At 38.2% G+C, this 20,207-nt stretch overlaps 1 protein-coding gene across 1 annotated transcript; it reads right to left on the minus strand.

The window, feature by feature from the left end:
• Window positions 1-1,209: 1,209 nt before the first annotated feature.
• LOC109460425 (olfactory receptor 52E8) lies at window positions 1,210-2,187 on the minus strand. The gene has a single exon (XM_019755821.2). It carries the CDS (start codon window positions 2,185-2,187, stop codon window positions 1,210-1,212), a length of 978 nt encoding a protein of 325 aa, XP_019611380.2.
• Window positions 2,188-20,207: the final 18,020 nt, after the last annotated feature.

The following is a 20,207-nucleotide window of genomic DNA, read 5'->3' on the forward strand; positions in this document are numbered from 1 at the left end:
AGATAAACATATCTTATGACTCAATAATTTCACCCTCAGGATATATCCTAATGAAATTTATGATTCTGTGTGGCTCTGGCTCTGCTAAAGAAGACTGTACGCATATCACAACATAATGATCAAGAGATATAATGACCAATTCAAAAAGTTCTATGCCAGTGAGTGTATTGATGAAGACCATTTATGCGGCAACCCTCAAAACTGATATCCCTCAAATTGAACTAGAATATTCCCAGCCTCCTGAAGATAGTAGATATGGACAAGAAAAGTCAATAGTGTCTACCATAACCAGGAATAGAACACATGCTGGTGGACGCCGTTTCTCTCAACCTGGATCACAAACAGGGTAAGGATATTCTCCATCAAGATCATCAACATAGAACCAAAAGGGAAGCAAATCCAAATGTACATTGCTTCCAACCCTGGAACTCTTACTGGGAAAAAAAGAGAGGCTGCGAATTTGGGTGTCATCCAAGAGATAGCTTTCCGCTTTTGAACTCGGGGGTGGGGGTGGGGGTGGGGGCAGGAAAAGAAAAAAGTAATGACAAAAATTAATCAAATGCAATAGCCGTTCAGAGTTAAAAATCAGCTCAATATTTAAGGAGATTTTATGCTAGGCTAAATAGTTTTGATTTGTTCAATTTTAACAAATAATTGTTGAATACTGACCAATCTAGGGAACAAAACAGCATATGACGGCAATTTGGAGTTAGTAATATTTCAGTGGTCCAGGCGAGTGATTTGGGGGCTTAAGACATGGAAAGAAAGACAATCATAAAAGGTTTATTTTTAATCAAACTTATTGGGGTGATAATTGTTAGTAAAGTTACATAGATTTCAGCTGTACAATTCTGTATTACATCATCTATAAATCCCATTGTGTGTTTACCACCCAGAGTCAGTTCTCCTTCCATCACCATATATTTGATCCCCTTTACCCTCATCTACCACTTCTTTCCCCCCTTACCCACTGGTAACCACCAAACTATTGTTTTTAGGTCCCTGATCAATTTTCTCTATAGTGTAAAGGAAGTGTCTAAATTCATCTTTTTGCATGGGGATATTAAATTATCCCTATCCCATATCATACTTAATGCACGTATTATTAACTTTAAATATATAGTGTGAAACTGAAAGATAAATAATGTTATTGGTCGCAATATTCCTCTTTGTCTCTCTACTATTTACTACATTAGATATAAGACAACTCTAATTTTTAATCTTCCGTGATCTCTGACTAGTTAGCTCTCTATCTGTTCTGAGGAAAACCCTCAGAACTCGCTCCCTAATCTGTTTTGTCCTGACCCCATAGATTACAGGATTGAGGGCTGGTGGAACAACCACATATAAATTGGCCAAGAAAATGTGAACATATTGGGGAATATTGTGGCCAAAGCGGTGTGTCAAGAAAGAGAAAAAGGCAGGTATGAAAAAGGCTAAGATAACACCAATGTGGGAGCCACACGTATTGAGGGCTTTGAGTCGAGCCTCCCAGGAAGGCAGGAGAAAGACTGCATAGAGGATCCTGATATAGGAGACAATAATAAGGAGCACATCCAATAATAAGAGAGAAATGTTGCCAAGACCAAACATAATATTCACTTTGATGCTGGCACAAGCCAGACGGGCAATGCCCATGTGTTCACAGTAGGTGTGAGGGATGATATGATGCCCACAGAAGGGAAGCCTCAGAAGAAGAAACACCAACGGGACCACCATATACAGGCTCCGCAGAATAGCAATGCCTGCAATAATGCCGATGATTTTGCTGGTGAGGATCATCGTGTACCGAAGGGGTTTACAAATGGCAATGTAGCGGTCAAAGGCCATGGCCACCAACACAATGCTCTCCATAGCAGTGAAAAAGTGGATGAAGAACATTTGGGAAAGGCAGCATTCAAAAGATGTGTCCCTGAGGCTAAACCAGAAGATGCCCAGCATTTTGGGGATGGTGGCTGTGGACAAGCCCAGGTCGATAGAATCCAACATGGCCAAGAAGTAGTACATGGGCTCATGGAGACTGTGCTCAGTCTGGATCACAAACATCACAGTAGCATTCCCCAAGAGTGCAACAAGATACAGAAAGAAAAAGGGGACTCCAATTGAGACATGCACACCTTCTAGCCCTGGGATGCCCAGCAAAAGGAATGAAGAAGGACGGAACTGGGTGTCATTAGACATAGACATTATTTCTGCCACAATTAGCTGTTCTGCATATCAGAGACAATGTTGACTTCTCTTAGTGATTCTTGTTCTTCTTATCCCTTAGTCCTGATTTCTGAAGAAACACAAGAGAACATTTTAATCGTACTTTGGTCCTATTCAGACCAGAGGGGAGATTAAATAATGATTTTCATTAAATACTGTTATATCCTTCAAAATTGCTATGAGACTAAATCTTACATGTTCTTATCTCCAAAAAGAAGTGGTAATTATATGTGTGATAGAAATGATAGCTAAAGTTATGGTGGTAATCATGTACACCTTGAACTTACACAATGTTATATTATATCTCAATTATAATATCAAATATATCTCAATTCTTAAAAAAAAAAAAAAAGGAAAAGACATTAGATATACTCTTGTTCTTCTAGCGTCTCCTGAGTGTCATATGGCACCAGGAATAAAACCAGCCTTACCCTGCTGTCATTTACCCTAATGAAAAGACTGATACAAAGAAGAGAAGGCAGGGACAGGTCCAAGATAGTAGATTAGATAAATTCTGTGCTTGCCTAATCCCATGAACACATCAAAATCACAGCTAAATTATAGAAAAATCAACATGGGGAACTAGCTGAACAGAAGTCTAGCTGAACAGAAGTTTTATAGCTAAGGATATAAGAAGAAGCCACGTTGAGGCTGGTAGGATGGGTGGAGATATGAAACAGGTCAGCCCAAACCTCCATGTGGCAGACAAAAATTGGGAGGGATATCTCAGCCACAGAGGTTCCCCACAGAGAAGCAAGGGAACAAAGCCCCATATCACACTCTCCAGCCTGCAGTACTGGTACCAGGAAGAGGAGCTCCCGTAGCATCTGGCTGTGAAAAACAGTAGGGATTCAAAAGTCTGTGGTGGGACAAAAGAATGTGGGAAACCCAGAGGTTCTCTTAAACGTCCTACACAGACTCACTCACAGACACTCATCCTGTGCTCCAGTAGAGGGACAGTGACTTGGGGGATGTCAGGAACATACAGAGGGCAGACTGAGGTGTGTTGCTTTGGGGCAAGGGCTGGAAGATAGTCACCATTTTCCCTGTGTGGGGTCCTTCTCCCATGTGGTCTGCAGGCAGGTGCTATCTTTCCTGTGTTGAGCCCACCCCCACAGACACACCCATGGCCAAATCTGAATCTGAATTTGTCTGGCAAGCTCTGTTCACTCCATCCTGGTGACTCTCTGAGACCCTGCCACACCAAATCCATACTGCAGGAGCTTTATCAGTGACCAAACCTTACAGGAGCCAGCAGTTGGCAGAAGGCCTCAGTGTCCTGACTCTTTTCAAAACGACCCCAGAGCCAGTATTGGTGGTAGCTATTCTCAGTTCACAGCATGGACTCTCCCACATGCCTCCATGTCCAGCACATGCAGCGACCAACTGTGGATTGCTTTGTAGCACCTACCAGGTACTCCCCGCCCAGTTACAGGCAGTGGCTGACCTGGGCCTGCAGAAGATCCCCCCCAAGAGGTCCCAGAACCAACATAGTTGGAGGTTGGCTTCAGACCACAGCAGATCACCACCCAACTAGCCCCACAAGTGACACACCCAAAAGGCAGTCTCAACAGGCACCAGAGCCTGCTGGGACAAATCCTGCTTCAAGTGGTAAGCCCACTGCACAGCAGCCATAAACTGTAAACATGGCCAAACCCCACAGTCAGTCAGCCTGAGGGTCAATCCCACCTACTGATGTGCCAATGGCAACCAAGGTTCAAATGTAACAGGAGGGTGCACACAACACACACAAAGGACACTCCTGGAGCACCCAGTACAGATGACCAGGGAGACTGTGCCACTGGGTTCCACAGGGCACCTACTACATAAGGTCACCTGGCAAGAGTAGGAGAAGTAGCAGATCTACCTAATACATAGAAACAAACACAGGGAGGCAGCCAAAATGGGGAGACAAAGAAACATGTCCCAAATAAAAGAAAAGAACAAAGCTCCAGAAAAAGAACTAAACAAAATGGAGACAAGCAACTTACCCGATGCAGAGTTCAAAACACTGGTTATAAAGTTGCTCAATGAACTGATTGAAGGGAGAACTTCAACAAAGAAATAGGAAACATAAAAAGGGAGATAGAAAATTTAACAAGACTAGTCAGAAATGAAGAATACAATAACTGAAATGAAGAATACATTAAAGAGAATCAATAATAGATTAGATGAAACAGAGGATCAAATCAACAATTTGGAAGAAAAGATAGCAGAAAATACCCAATCAAAACAGCAAAATGAAAGAAGAATTTTAAAAATGAGGATTGTTTAAGAGACCTCTCAGACAACATCAAGTATAACAACATTCGTATCATAGGGGTACCAGAAGAAGAAGAGAGAAAGCAAGGAATTGAGAAACTATTTGAAGAACTAGTGACAGAAAACTTCCCTAACCTGATGAAGGAAATAGACATACAAGCCCAGGAAGTGCAGAAAGTCCCAAACAAAATGAACCCAAACAAGCCCACACCAAAACACATTATATTTAAAATGGCAAAGGTTAAAGACAAAGAGAAAATCCTAAAAGCAGCAAGAGAAAGGCAACTAGTAACTTATAAGATAGCTTCCATAGCATTGTCAGTTGATTTCTCAACAAAAACTTTGCAGGCGAGAAAGGATTGGCAGGAAATATTCAAAGTGATGAAAAGCAAGGATCTACAACCAAGACTACTCTACCCAGCAAGGCTATCATTTAGAATCAACGGACAGATAAAGAACCTCCTAGATTAAAAAAAAAAAAAGCTGAAGGAGTTCATCACCACAAAATCAGTATTACAAGGAATGTTAGAGGGACTCCTTTAAGACAAAAAGATAAAAAATATGAATAATGAAATGGCAATAACTACATATCTGTCAACAATATTACTTTAAATGTAAATGGAATAAATGCTCCAATCAAAAACATAGGGTGGCCAAATGGATAAGAAAACAAAAAACTTACATATGCTGCCTACAAAAGACTCACTTCAGATTGAAAGATACACACAGACAGTAAAAATATGGAAAAAATTATTTCATGAAAATGGAAAAAAAATGCTGTGGTAGCAATACTTGTACCAGACAAAATAGACTTTAAAACAAAGGCTATAACAAGAGACAAAGAAGGACCCAGTAATCCCACTTCTGGGTATTTATCTGAAGAAACTCAAAATGCTACGAGGTTACGTGTTCATCCATATGTTCATTGAAGCATTATTTACAATGGCCAAGGCTATTGTTGAAGAACCCTGGGTGTCCATTAATGGATGAAAGGATAAAGAGGAAGTGGTATATATTTACAATGGAATATTCCTTGGCCGTGGAAGGGAATAGGTTCTTGCCATCTGCAGCAGCATGAATGGACCTGGAGGGTATTGTGCTGAATGGAGTATGTCAGACAGAGAAAGACATATGCAATGTGACTTCACTTACATGTAGAATCTAAAGAACAAAATAAACAAACAAACAAAACAGAAACACACTCATAGAGAGAAGATTTTGATGGTTGCCAGATGGGAGGGGGTTGGGAGTGGGTGAAAAACGGGAAGGGATTAAGTAGTACAAATTGGTTTTTACAAAGTATTGATGAGGATGTAGTGTATAGCATAAGGAAAATAGTCAATAATATTGTAATAACTATGTATGGTTTCAGATGGGTACTTGATTTATCTGGGTGATTGATGGGAGAGAGGTTGGAGGATAGGGCAAAAAGAGGTGAAGGCATTAAGTAGTACAAACAGGTAGTTAAAAAATAGTCGTGGGGATGTAAAGTAAAACATAGGGAATATAATCAATAATAAGGTAATAGATATATATAGTGCCAGGTGAGTACTAGACTAGTCAGGGGGATCACTTCTTAAATTATACAAATTTCTAACCACTATGCTGTACACCTGAAATTGACATAAAATAACATTATGAATTTTTCAATAATTACAGTTTTTCAATAATTGAAAAATTATAAAGGGAGGAAAGTTGAAGGGAAATAAGAGGTTCAAATTTCCAGGCATAAAACAAATAAGTCCTGGGGATGTAATGTACTGCATAGGGAATAGAGTCAATAATATTATGATAGTATAGTATGGTGTCAGAGGGTTCCTGCAGTTATGATGATCACTTCTTTAGGTATATAAATATTGAACTACTATGATGTACACCTGAAACTGATATAATGTATGTTAACTATATTTTTTAATTAAAATATGTTTTAAAAAGAAGATAAGGCAGAAGAGTATCCTCTGCATAATGGAAATTCAAATTCTGGAGTGTAGCCAGAAACAAATGGAAAAAATAAATTCCAAATGTGTATCTGAGTGTTCCATATATTTTGCGTAATGTGTAAAAATATTTCTTTGGTGTTTGTAATCTGAACTATTTCTCTATTAAGGAATCTAGAAAATCCAAAAATGTGGAGTGCATATTCCTCAGTGCATATGTGCATGTGTATGTGCGTGTCCGTGTTGTATATTTATGAATTTTTTTGTATGTCTGTGAATACCAGATGGCCTGGTTCTTAGAAACACTTTATCTTTGCTTATCCATATGCATGAAAAAAATTCTGCCACATCAAAGTTCTTAATTTTAAAGTTTACAAATAGATGAATTGATTAAGAAGAGACAGGACAGTAAGCAATTTCAATGTCGTATTTTAGAAAATAAACAACTTAGTTCATGTCATAATTTGTTTCTGAAAAAAATTACTCATCACATTTAGAAAATGGATAATGACAAAAAGAGATACTTGACAAAAAGTATTTTGCAGTTATGATGAAACACGAATTGAGAGATTATTTTAATGCACAAAAGCCTATCATTTGGAGAGTGCATAAGTAAACACATTGTGTAAAGAATCTGTCCAGGTATAGTCATCCGGGGGAGGAGAGATTAATATTCTGGGCTCGGCAACTTTCAAATATATCTCTGCCTTGTATCCATGGGGAGAGAGAAGAAGCATTTAGAATATCTTAAAATTTAATTCCTACCAAGATTCTGTCCTAGCTCTCATGTCTTTATGGATGCCTTAGAGTAACACTGAAAGGGGAATTATCAAGTGATTTTGTATTACAGCACTCATCTAGAATATGTGAGTATTCTGAACTTACTTATAGTAAAACAATTTTGAAGCAAACAAAAGAGAAGTTCACCACTGTACAATTTATTTGGGGAAAATTAGTCATACAGAAAATGTGTAAGTGATTGAATGTGATGTCTGAAATTGTGCAGAAAGCTTAGATTCAAATTTAGGAATGCATGGGTGTTGGAGAAAGTCAGAGATGAGAGGCATCCATCTGAGATAAATGCATATGAAGGTAAGTACATCATAATTTAAACCCATGTCAAGGCAAATGCCTTGCTTACTGGGCCCATTTAAAACCTATGAAGAGTAGCAAAAAGAAGAGATAATTTTATAACTTGGGAAATTCTCTCAGGAAATACACACACACACACACACACACACACACACACACACACGAGGTCTGACAAATAAGTTTACGAACTTGTTGTAACGATATTGCTAACCTTTTTTGATTTTTTGATAGAGGGATTATTCATTATGAATCTGTACCAACTGGACAAACAGTTAACTAAGCTCACTATTTGAAAGTGCTGAAGAGGCTGCATGAAAAAGTTAGATGACCTGAACTTTTCGCCAACAATTCATGGCTCTTGCATCATGACAATGCACCAGCTCACACGGCACTGTCTGTGAGGGAGTTTTTAGCTAGAAGCAAATAACTGTATTGGAACACCTTCCCTACTCACCTGATCTGGCCCCCAATGACTTCTTTCTTTACCCAAAGATAAAAGAAATATTGAAAGGAAGACATTTTGATGACATTCAGGACATCAAGGGTAATACGACGACAGCTCTGATGGCCATTCCAGTAAAAGAGTTCCAAAATTTTTGAAGGGTGGACTAGGTGCTGGCATCGGTGCATAGCTTCCCAAGGGGAGTACTTTGAAGGTGACTATAGTGATATTCAGCAATGAGGTATGTAGCACTTTTTCTAGGATGAGTTTGTGAACCTAATTGTCTGAACTCATATGTGTGTGTGTGTGATGTATATGCCTGTGTGTGTGTGAGAGAGTGTGTGTATAAACTTGGACTGCTAGGGTTGAGTAGGAGACAGCTTAAGTTCTCAATTTTGTAATGTGAAACTATCACAGATAGTTTTCTGTTTTTCATTAGTGGAGAATCTTGTACAAGGTAAATGGAGATGTGATTCCTCTACATACCTGCATTGATTTGGCAATTTGAATACAATTTTGAATAAAACTCATCACAGACCCTCAGAAAAACCATTGAGTAGTAAGGGAGATAAAATTCTCAAGATGAAATTTAAAAATTGTTTTGCAAGTGCTATGTTACGAAGTGTGCACAGAATATTGTAGGTATAGAGGTGAGTCAAGAAAAAATTCCGTGGAAGAGGTTAGCCTTATGTTAAGACTCATAGAATAATTCTTCAGTCAAAAAAGTAAATAAATTTTATTCTAGATGGAGTAAAGAGCAATGACAAAGTGAAAATAAAAGCACAGTGACCAGTCAGGATATAAAAAAGAAATCTGTCATCCTCTCAATGAACTTATCCACAAATTCAGTAGATTGATAGCCACTCTTAATTGTCTGGTGTCTCTGCCACTCTTGGAGCTCCATACAGCAGAAACTTATAAAATAAAATCTTGAGATTATCATGCTAAGCAAAATAAGTCAGACAGAAAAAGTTGAGAACCATACGATTACTCATATGTGGGATACACAACTGAAAGCAACAAACAAACAAAAATTCATAGACACAGACAACAGTTTGGTGATTACCAGAGGGGAAGGGGGGAAGGGGATGGTAGAAGATGGAAAAGGGGGTCTAATATATGGTGTTGGAAGGAGACTGACTCTGGATGGTGAACATACAATACAATATATACATGATATATTACAGAATTGTACATTTGAAACCTATATAATTTTACTAACAAATGTCACCCCAATGAATTTAACAAAAGTTTAAAAAATATATGGTTACATCCCAAGAAAATCAACTTATGCTATTTATTTCTATAGATTTTCTAGGAGGGCTTGAAACTGGTGCTTTCTTCCTCTTTGAGAAAATATAATTTCTAGTCTGTAAATACTTATCAAAGCAATCAATCACTAATCATTCTATAATATACACTGACCTATTACTTCAACACATATTCATATATCTTCCAATCTCTGCTGCATTGAGAAATAAGACTGGATCCCAGCTTCTCATTTGACCTCCTAACTCTTAATTAAGTGCTACATGGGATTATATCCAGCTATCCAGCAGTCATTTCCTCAGTGTGGCATCTTCTTACTTGACCCTATTCCACCAACCTCCACATGTGCCAAATACCCACATTCTCATTTCCTAGAACTGATGAACGTAAAGGAGAAGCTATAATATTCACTTTCTTTCTCATCCTTGCTTAATCTTGCAGTCTCCTGGCCATCCTGCCATACCTTTCTCAGATGCTGCATCACCCTAGCCCTAGGTCTTATTTTTACAAAAATCTACCCCTCAGGGCCATACTTTATCAGTCAATTGTTCATGAATGTATTAAATCAAAAACATTTATCGATCACCTTTACTATACCTGACACAATTCTAGAAAATCGAGAAAGCTACTACTTACCCTTTTGTTATTCACATTAGTGCACCTGTAATAAAGGTCAGATGTAATAGCTAAATTGATACAGGATACATTGGTGCCTCTCCTTCCACATCAGCTTTCACCGTTTAGTTTTGCCTGTGAGTTTTGCATGGTCATAGGTACAATTACATGTAAGTAAAAGTGTAGCTTCAGGAGGTTATGAGTATGAGCATACATTCTGTCTTCATCTTGTTTTCCTTACTTTCACTTTTCCTCCATCTCTCCATACTATCTTTGTATAAGCACTTTCTCCATCCCTTTTGCTATTTTTCACAACTTAACCATTAAACGACTTACCTTGGTCTCTAAATCTCTAAGAAACTTCCTTGGCTTCTTCTTGAGGCATGCCATTTGTTATGCTGAATAGAAGGTATTTATACTTTTCTTACAACCCCACTTCCCCTGGGATAAGGACTAATAGTGTTTCAAAGACACATTCCCATCTGGCACCTTACACAATTGTAAAGATTATGTAAGGTGCCAGATGGGACTTATCAAGGGGATCACTTCATAGACTGTGTAGATGCATGACCAATGCACTGTACAACTGAAGCTGAAGTAGAATAATACTGTATGTCAACTATGAGTGTATATATTGCATCACAGGAGGTGGAGTATAGCATAAGAAAGATACTCAATAGTATTGTAACAAGTATAAGATGTCAAAGGGGTAGTAGTTTGGGGGAGGGGTTATCACTTTGTGAGGGGTGTAAATGTCTAACTATTATGCTGTTTTGTACACCTGAAACTAATATTAAAAAAGACACCTTCCCAGAGAACTGTCATTATTTGAACATATCTGGAAGCACCCAGGAAGTTCTCTCTCACAGGATACATCTTTATTTGACCTGACTCAAAACTCACTCACTGCGAAAAGCTTTTTCCTTGGGCTATTAGTCAAAACAATCAATAGAAATTATTTGGACTTCCGGAAAAATGGCGGAGTGAGGTGAGCCTCTGTAAAACTCCCCTGGAATTTACAAAGAATCGAACAACAAAAACTCCACAAAGGACTCCCTGCACAGCAGACAGGCAAGACGAAGAGGCCCACTACCGACTGAAATCACCTACAGGTGGGAGATTCGCGTGAGTGGAGGGAGGAGGAAAGGGAGAAGCATGTGGAGACGGAGCCGCGCGGGCGCAGGACGCAGACCTCGCTCAGTGCTCCGAGCTCGCTGCATCCCGAAACTACCGCAGCTGCGAGTGAGGGAAGAACTCGGACTGCTAGCGCTCCGCCAGGGCTCCACAGGGCTGAGGGGACAGCATATAACATGGCTGAACCCAACGCTCATGGCAGAGACCTCGGAGAAAAGACTGAGGGAAAAAGGCTGAAAACGGTGGTTGAAGCCCGCACTGCCGAGCAGAGACCGGAGCCTTAGGCAATGAGACTAGCCGCCCCCTCCTACCCCTCCCAGAGCTCGCCCCGCCCCCACCTGCCCGGTGCTAGAAGCGAAACAGTAGCAGTGTCAGATCAAAACAACAGAAAATTTGCTATTTTGAGAACTGTGGACCGCAGACACAAATTCACAGCCCAACTAGTTCCGGCAAAGGGGAGAGAGCTGTGGAAGCAGGACCAGCTGTGGTGGTGGTCGTGGCCATTGCTCTGGGCCACCTCTCACAACTCACCCCGCCCCTGACCCCACCGAACTGGGCGGATCCCTGCAGGAGTAAACAGAACTGCTGAAATATACGGGCTCTGAATCGGGAGCTGGAAGAGCTTTGGAACATCAAAAGCTCTCCGCATACCCACCGGGACACTGTGCCCTGTGACCTAGATGAACTATTAACAGAGGAGAAGCCCGTCTCCCAGGGAATCCCCCCATTGTGTGAGAAGTTGGAATAGTGCAGAGAAAACATAGCACTACCGTGTGAGAGAAGAAAAATAAGTTGCAGTTGGAGAAATAATAAAACATTCTACCAACAAGTACTGACAAACAAAAGAAAGACCGCTTTCTATCAACCTGTTGCAGAAGTCACTCCTGTAGATGTCTAGGAAGAGAAATAGTAAACCAGTAATCGCCATGAATAACCAAGGCAACAAGATAGCTCAGAAAGAAAGTGAAAAATCTCCAGAGAAGGCACTTAAAGATACAGAAATATGTGACTTAAATGACAGAGAATTCAAGATTGCAGTTCTGAAAAAACTCAACGAGATACAAGAAAACACAGATAGGCAGTTAAATGAACTCAGAAACACAATCAAAGAACAGCATGAGCATTTTACGAAAGAGATTGAAATTTTAAAAAGAACCAAATAGAATTTCTGGAGATTAAGAACTCAATAGAAGAAATTAAGAATGAAATAACCAGCTTAGGTAGTAGAGTTGACCAGATGGAGGAAAGAATCAGTGACATCGAAGATAGAAACCTGGAAATGACACAGATAGAAGAAGAAAGAGACTTGAGACTTAAAAGAAATGAAAGAACTTACAAGAACTTTCTGACTCCATCAGAAAGAGCAATATAAGAATAATGGGCATACCAGAAGGAGAAGAAAGAGAGAAGGAACAGAGAATATATTCAAACAAATTGTCGATGAGAACTTCCCAAATTTGTGGACAGAACTGGACCCTCGAATCCAAGAAGCAAATAGAACACCTAGTTACCTCAATCCCAACAGGCCTTCTCCAAGGCACATTGTATTGAAGCTGTCTAAAATCAACGACAAAGAAAGAATCCTCAAGGCAGCCAGGGAAAAGAAGACGGTAACTTACAAAGGAAAGCCCATTAGATTATCATCAGATTTTTCAGCAGAAACTCTACAAGCCAGGAGGAGTGGAACCAAATATTCAAACTATTGAAAGAGAGAAATCATGAGCCAAGAATAATATATCCAGCAAAGATATCCTTTAGATATGAAGGAGGAATAAAGACCTTTCCAGACATACAGAAGCTGAGGGAATTTTCTAATACACGACCTGCACTACAAGAAATACTAAAGGAGGCTATTCGACCACCATCAACAGGGACAATTTGTGGCAACCAAAACTCAAAAAGGGGAGAGTAAAGGCCTGAACCGAATATGGGAATGGAGAAAGTAAGCGTGCTGAAGAAAATGGAATACTCTAAATATCAAACTTTCTTTTACATAAACTTAAGGGTAACCACTCAAAAAAATCCAGAACTGAAATATATACTGAAATAAAAGAAGAAAAAGAAGAACAAGTAAAACCCAAGGTCAGCAGAAGAAAGGAAATAACAAAAATTAGAGCAGAACTAAATGAAATAGAGAACAAAAAGACAATAGAAAAAATTAATGTGACAAAGAGCTGGATCTTTGAAAAGATTAACAAAATTGACAAACCCTTGGCTAGACTTACTAAGATAAAAAGAGAAGACACTGATTAACAAAATCAGAAACGTAAAAGGGAAGTTATCACGGACACCACAGAAATACAAAGGATCATCCAAGAATACTATGAAGGACTATATGCCACCAAATTCAACAACCTAGAAGAAATGGACAAGTTCTTAGAAACATATAGCCTTCAAGGCTGAACCATGAAGAACTGGAAAATCTAAACAGACCGATCACCAGTGTGAAATTGAATCAGTCATCCAAAACCTTCCCAAAAGCAAAAGTCCGGGACCAGATGGCTTCACTAGTGAATTCTACCAAACCTTCAAAGAGGATCTAATACCAATTCTGCACAAACTCTTCCAAAAAATTGAAGAGACAGTACTCCCTAACTCATTTTATGAGGCCAACATTACCCTGATACCAAAACCTGGTAAGGACAGCACAAAAAAAGAAAACTACAGACCAATATCTCTGATGAATACCGATGCAAAAATCCTAAATAAAATTCTAGCAAATCGAATACAACAATGCATTAAAAAGATTATTCATCACGACCAAGTGGGGTTCATCCCCGGGGCACAAGGATGGTTCAACATACGCAAATCCATCAATGTGATACATCACATAAACAAAATAAAGGACAAAAATCATATGATTATATCAATTGATGCAGAAAAAGCATTTGACAAGATACAACATCCATTTATGATTAAAACACTTAATAAAATGGGTATAGAAGGAAAATACCTTAACATAATAAAGGCCATATATGACAAGCCCTCTGCTAATCTCATAATTAATGGAGAAAAACTGAAGCCCTTTGCTCTACGTTCAGGAACACGACAGGGATGTCCCCTATCACCTCTGCTTTTCAACATAGTGTTGGAAGTCCTTGCCAGAGCAATCAGGCAAGAGAAAGAAATAAAAGGCATCAAATTGGGAATGAAGAAGTTAAATTATCACTCTTTGCAGATGACATGATGCTATATATAGAAAACCCTAAAGACTCCACCAAAAAGCTATTAGAAACAATCAACGAATACAGTAAAGTTGCCGGCTACAAAATCAACGCACAAAAGTCCATTGCCTTCCTATATACTAACAATGAAATCTCAGAAAAGAAATACAAAAACAATTCCTTTTGCAATTGCAGAAAAAGAATAAAATACCTAGGAATAAACTTAACCAAGGATGTGAAAGACCTATATGCTGAAAACTATAAGACATTTTTGAAAGAAATTGAAGAAGACACAAAGAAATGGAAAGACATTCCGTGCTCATGGATTGGAAGAATCAACATAGTTAAAATGGCCATATTACCCAAAGCAATATACAGATTCAATGCAATCCCCATCAAAATCCCAATGGCATATTTTAAAGAAATAGAACAAAAAATCATCAGATTTGTTTGGAACCACAAAAGACCCCGAATAGCCAAAGCAATCTTAAGAAAAAGAACAATAATGGAGGTATCACACTTCCTGACTTTGGCTTGTACTACAGGGCTACAATAATCAAAACAGCATGGTATTGGCAGAAAAACAGACACATAGACCAATGGAATAGAATTGAGAACCCAGAAATAAAACCACATAAATATGGACAGATAATTTTTGACAAAGAAGCTAAAAACATACAATGGAGCAAAGACAGCCTCTTCAATAAATGGTGCTGGGAGAATTGGATAGCCACATGCAAAAGAATGAAACTGGACTGCTATTTGTCACCATGTACCAAAGTTAATTCAAAATGGATCAAAGACTTAAGCATAAGACCTGACACAATAAACTGCATAGAAGAAAACATAGGTACTAAACTTATGGACCTTGGGTTCAAAGAGCATTTTATGAACTTGACTCCAAAGGCAATGGAAGTAAAAGCTAAAATAAACGAATGGGACTATATGAAACTTAAAAGCTTCTGCACAGCAAAAGAAACCATTGACAAAATAAAGAGGCCACCAACTGAATGGGAGAAGATTTTTGCAAACAGTGCCTCCGATAAGGGCTAGTATCCAGAATATACAAGGAACTCATGCAACTCAACAACAAAAAACAAACAACCCAATTGAAAAATGGGCAGAGGACTTGAAGAGACATTTCTCCAAAGAGGACATACAAATGGCAAATAGACATATGAAAAAATGCTCAACATCACTAATCATCAGAGAAATGCAAATCAAAACCACAATGAGATATCACCTCACCCCAGTCAGAATGGCTATCATCAACAAGACAAATAGTAACAAATGTTGGAGAGGCTGTGGAGAAAAAGGAACCCTCATACACTGTTGGTGGGAATGCAGACTGGTGCAGCCGTTATGGAAGGCAGTGTGGAGGTTCCTCAAAGAATTACGAATAGAATTGCCGTATGACCCAGCAATCCCTCTCCTGAGTATGTACCCAAAATTCTGAAAACATTTAGAGATAAAGACACGTGTGCTCCAATGTTCATTGCAGCTTTGTTTACGGTGGCCAAGACATGGAAACAACCAAAATGTCCTTCGATAGATGAATGGATAAAGAAGTTGTGGTATATATACACAATGGAATACTATTCGGCAGTAAGAAAAGATGATATAGGAACATTTGTGACAACATGGATGGATCTTGAGAGTGTAATGCTGAGCGAAATAAGTCAGACAGAAAAAGCAGAGAACCATGTGATTTCACTGATATGTGGTATATAAACCAAAAACAACAAAAGAACAAGACAAACAAATGAGAAACAGAAACTCATAGACACAGACAATAGTTTAGTCGTTGCCAGAGGATAAGGGGGGCGGGGGGTGGGGGTGGGAGATGAGGGTAAGGGGGATCGAATATATGGTGATGGAAGGAGAACTGACTCTGGGTGATGAACACACAATGGGATTTATAGATGATGTAATACAGAATTGTACACCTGAAATCTATGTAATTTTACTAACAATTGTCACCCCAATAAATTTAATAAAAAAAAGAAATTATTTCACACTGCACCTTCCTGAAGCAGGAAAAACAGTTGGAGCTAATAAGAGACTTGCCAAAGAACTTAAAAGAAAAAATTGGAAAATGAATTGACCATACAGTAAAGACCTGATAAATCCCTAATCTGCCACTTCTGTCTCACCTTGAGGCAATAATATTAAAATATAGAATGTGGCTCATCTGGTGAATTCAAGAAGTCATTTCTCTCTCTCTCTCTCTCTCTCTCTCTCTCTCTCTCTCTCTCACACACACACACACACACACACACATAGTGGGGTTTTGTTATGTTGCAGACTGTACATATTTTTAATAAGAAAACTACAGATAAATATCCCTATGAATATAGATTTAAAATTCTCAACAAAATACTAGTAAAGAAAATGCAACAGCATATTAAAAAGAATTATACACCATGACCAAGTGTGATTAGTCCCAGGAACGCAAGGTTGATTAAATATAAGGGAATCAACCAATGCATTATACAACATTAATAAACTGAAGGGAAAAAAACGTGATACTTTCAATTGATACAAAAAGAACATTTGACAAAATTTAGCACTCTTTAATGATAAAAATACTCAACAAACTTGGAATATAAGAAAACTATATTCTCTTCCTCAACATGATAAGGGCATTTATGGGGGAAAATACAATTCATATCATACCCAATGGTTAATGTCTGAAAACTTTCTCCCTAAGATCACTGAAAAGACAAGGATGTCTGCTTTCACCACTGCTATTTAACATTGTATTGGAAGTTTTAGCCAGAGCAATCAGGCAAGAAAAAGTCATTCAAATCAGAAAGGAAGATATAAGTTATTTCTATCTGTAGGTCACACAATCTTATATAGAGAAAATGGTAAAGAATCCACAAAAAATCTATTAGATCTAATAAATTTAGCGAAGTCACACAATACAAGATCAAAATACAGAAATCAGTTGTATTCTCAACAATAATCAATCTGAAAAGGAAATTGAGAAAACTATCTCATTTACAATAGCATCAAAAATAATAAAATATTTAGGAATACATTTAACCAAGTAAGTGCAAGGTGTATACACTACAGGCTGCAAAACACTGCTGAAGGGAAATTTTAAAAGCCTAAGAAATGGAAAGTCATTCTGTATTCATGAATTAGAAGACTTAATGAAGTTAAGATAGCAATTCTCTCTAGTGATCTATACACTCAATGCAATCCCTATCAAAATCCCAATGTCCTTTTATATAGAAAAGTGAAAGCTGATTCTAAAATTCATATGAAATAAAAAGGGTCCTGAATTAGCAAAACAATCTTGAAAATGGAAAACAAAGTTGGAGGACTAGAACTTCCTTATTTCAAAATGTATTACAAAGATACAGTGTTCAAAACAGTGTGGTGGCATAAAAATAAACGTACAGATGAATTAAATAAGATTGTGAGTTGAGAGATAATCACATATGCTTATAGTCAATTGATTTTTTACAAGGGTGCCATGAAAGAATAGCATCCTCAAAATGGTACAGGGTGTGAAGACAGAGTCTCAGAGAGCAGTTTCCAGGCTCTCGGCCTCACTGAGGGGTGTTGGGGAGGTGCTGGCTCAGGTAGCGAATGACCATCAACTGTGATTGGTTGGCCATCAGCTGTAACTGGTTAGCCAATTGGCCATCAGCTGTAACTGTGGGACTGCATTGATTGGTTTATTGGTTGGTTGGCAGGCAGAGAAGTGAATGGCGGACTGCAGATAGTGTGGCTACTATTGTGTGTGCCTCGCCCGGCAGACAGAGAGAACATGGTGGTATGACTCCCCTATCTATGGCTCCGTGGGTATTCCTTTTTGGCCTTGCCATGTTCTGCGTTCTTATGTGGGGAGCAGGACCAGAGGCCTCACATGACACCCTGCACGACACTGGGACAACTGGATTTCCACATAAAATAAGTAAAGTTGGATCCTTAATTCACACCATATACAAAAAAAAAACTCAAAATGTATTAAATACCTAAATATAGTAACCAAAAATAAATAAAACTCTTAGAATAAAATATAAGGGTAAATCTTGTCATCTGGCCAAACAATTCTCCAGATAATCCACCAAAAGAAAATGGTTTATTCGGGGAAAAGAAAAAGAAACAGAACCACCAAGGAGTACAAACAAGCTCATGCCTGGAGGGCAGTCCCCCGTGGCCAAAAAAGGGCCTACACAACATGGCTTCCCCTTTTATTTCCATCCCTCCTCCCCGGAGGTTACCATACAGTTCAACAGGAAGTCAAGACTAGAGCGTTAACAAGGGGCCCAGCTCCACCCATAGTCCTCTCAGCTCTATGGTTAAGTATCTTAAGATGTCAGTTTACTTTCAACAATCTTCATGACCTCAAATTTGGCAATGATTTCTTAAATTGGTCAATAAAAGCAAAACAATAAAAGTAAAACACATAAATTGAACTTCATCAGAATTAAAAACTTTTGTGAATCAAATGACACTATCAAGAGAGTGTTAAGACATATTATGGAAGGTAATTTGAAAATCATACATCTGATAAGGGTCTAGTTTCCAGAATAGATAAAGAAAACTTACAACTCGACAATGTATAGACAAGTAACTCAACCAAAAAATGGGCACAGAACTTGAACAGACATTACTTAAAAGATGTACAAAAGGAGAAGAATCATATGATTTCACTCCTTTGTGGGATATAAAACAGAAAGCAACAATGAATGAGCCAACAATCTCATTGACAAATAGCAGTATGGTGGTTTCTAAAAAGGAAGGAGGCTGGGGAGAGGTTGAAAAGGGTAAAGGAGGAGAAAAAACTTTGAGTGATGAGCACACAGTGCAATATATAGATGATATATCATAATATTGTACACTTGCAACTTATATAACTAATGTCATCTCAATGCATTTAATTTAAAAAGATGTACAAAAGGTGAAGGTGTCCATGAAAAAAAATGCTTAACATCGTTAGTTATTAGGGAAATGTAAATCAAAAAGTTAGTTAGACACCACTTGGCACCCAGTAGGCTCCAATTGACAATAATGGAAAATAACAAGTATTAGAGAGGATGTGGAGAAATGGGAGTCCTCATATATTGGTGGTGGAAATGTAAATTGAGGCAGCCACTGTGGAAAACTTCCTCAAAAAGTTAAGTGTAGTATTATCATATGACCCCCAAAATTCCACTTCTTGGTGTATATACCTAAAAGAATTAGAAACAAGTGTTCAAACAAATCTTGTATAAGAAGGTTCACGGCAGAACGATTGACAATAGCCAAAGTATATAATAACCCAAGTATCCACCAACTGACATATAAACAAAAATGGTATATCTATACAATACAATATTGTTTAGCCATAAAAAGAAGTACTTATATGTACTACAATAAGGATACAACTTAAAAACATTATTCTAAGTGAAAGAAGCTAGGCACAAAAGGACATATACATATGATTCCAATTATATGATATATCTAGAATAAATTTATATAAAAAATTCATAGAGGCAGAAATCAGATTAGTGGTTCCCAGAGGCTGGGAAGAATAAGGAGTGATTGCTTAGTGGGTACAGGGTTTCCTTTTGGAGTGATAAAGATGGAACTAGATACTGGTGATAGTTGAACAATATTGTGAATGTACTAAGGGCCACTGAATTTTAAACTTTATGTTGTCTCAATGTCTTTGGAATTATCATGCTATGTGAATTCCCCATGTGCATGTATTAAAATTTTGATTTTCTCCTGTTTTAAAAAATAGTTAAAATGGTAAATTTTATGATCATGTATATCTTACCACAATAGGAATAAGTTGCTGGTTATATAAATGCCCAACAGTGCCCAAAGAATTAGTCCAAGCAATTCATAGACTAACAAAAAGAAAGATAAGGCAGAAGGAAGGAGAGAAAAAGACAAAATGTGACCTGTCATAATATTATGTGAAATAAGAAGAACTGAAAATTGACCAAGTAGCAGTCAGCAAGGTTCACTGAGATTTCCCTACGGCTGCTTTGGTGGGATGACCAAAGGGGATTTCTATTCATTTAATTTCAATGTCTTAGATTCTCTGGCACCTGGAAACTTCATTTCAAATTCTCCCCA

The sequence above is a fragment of the Rhinolophus sinicus genome, linkage group LG06, assembly GCF_036562045.2.
Source record: "Rhinolophus sinicus isolate RSC01 linkage group LG06, ASM3656204v1, whole genome shotgun sequence".
NCBI classification, from domain to species: Eukaryota; Metazoa; Chordata; class Mammalia; order Chiroptera; family Rhinolophidae; genus Rhinolophus; species Rhinolophus sinicus.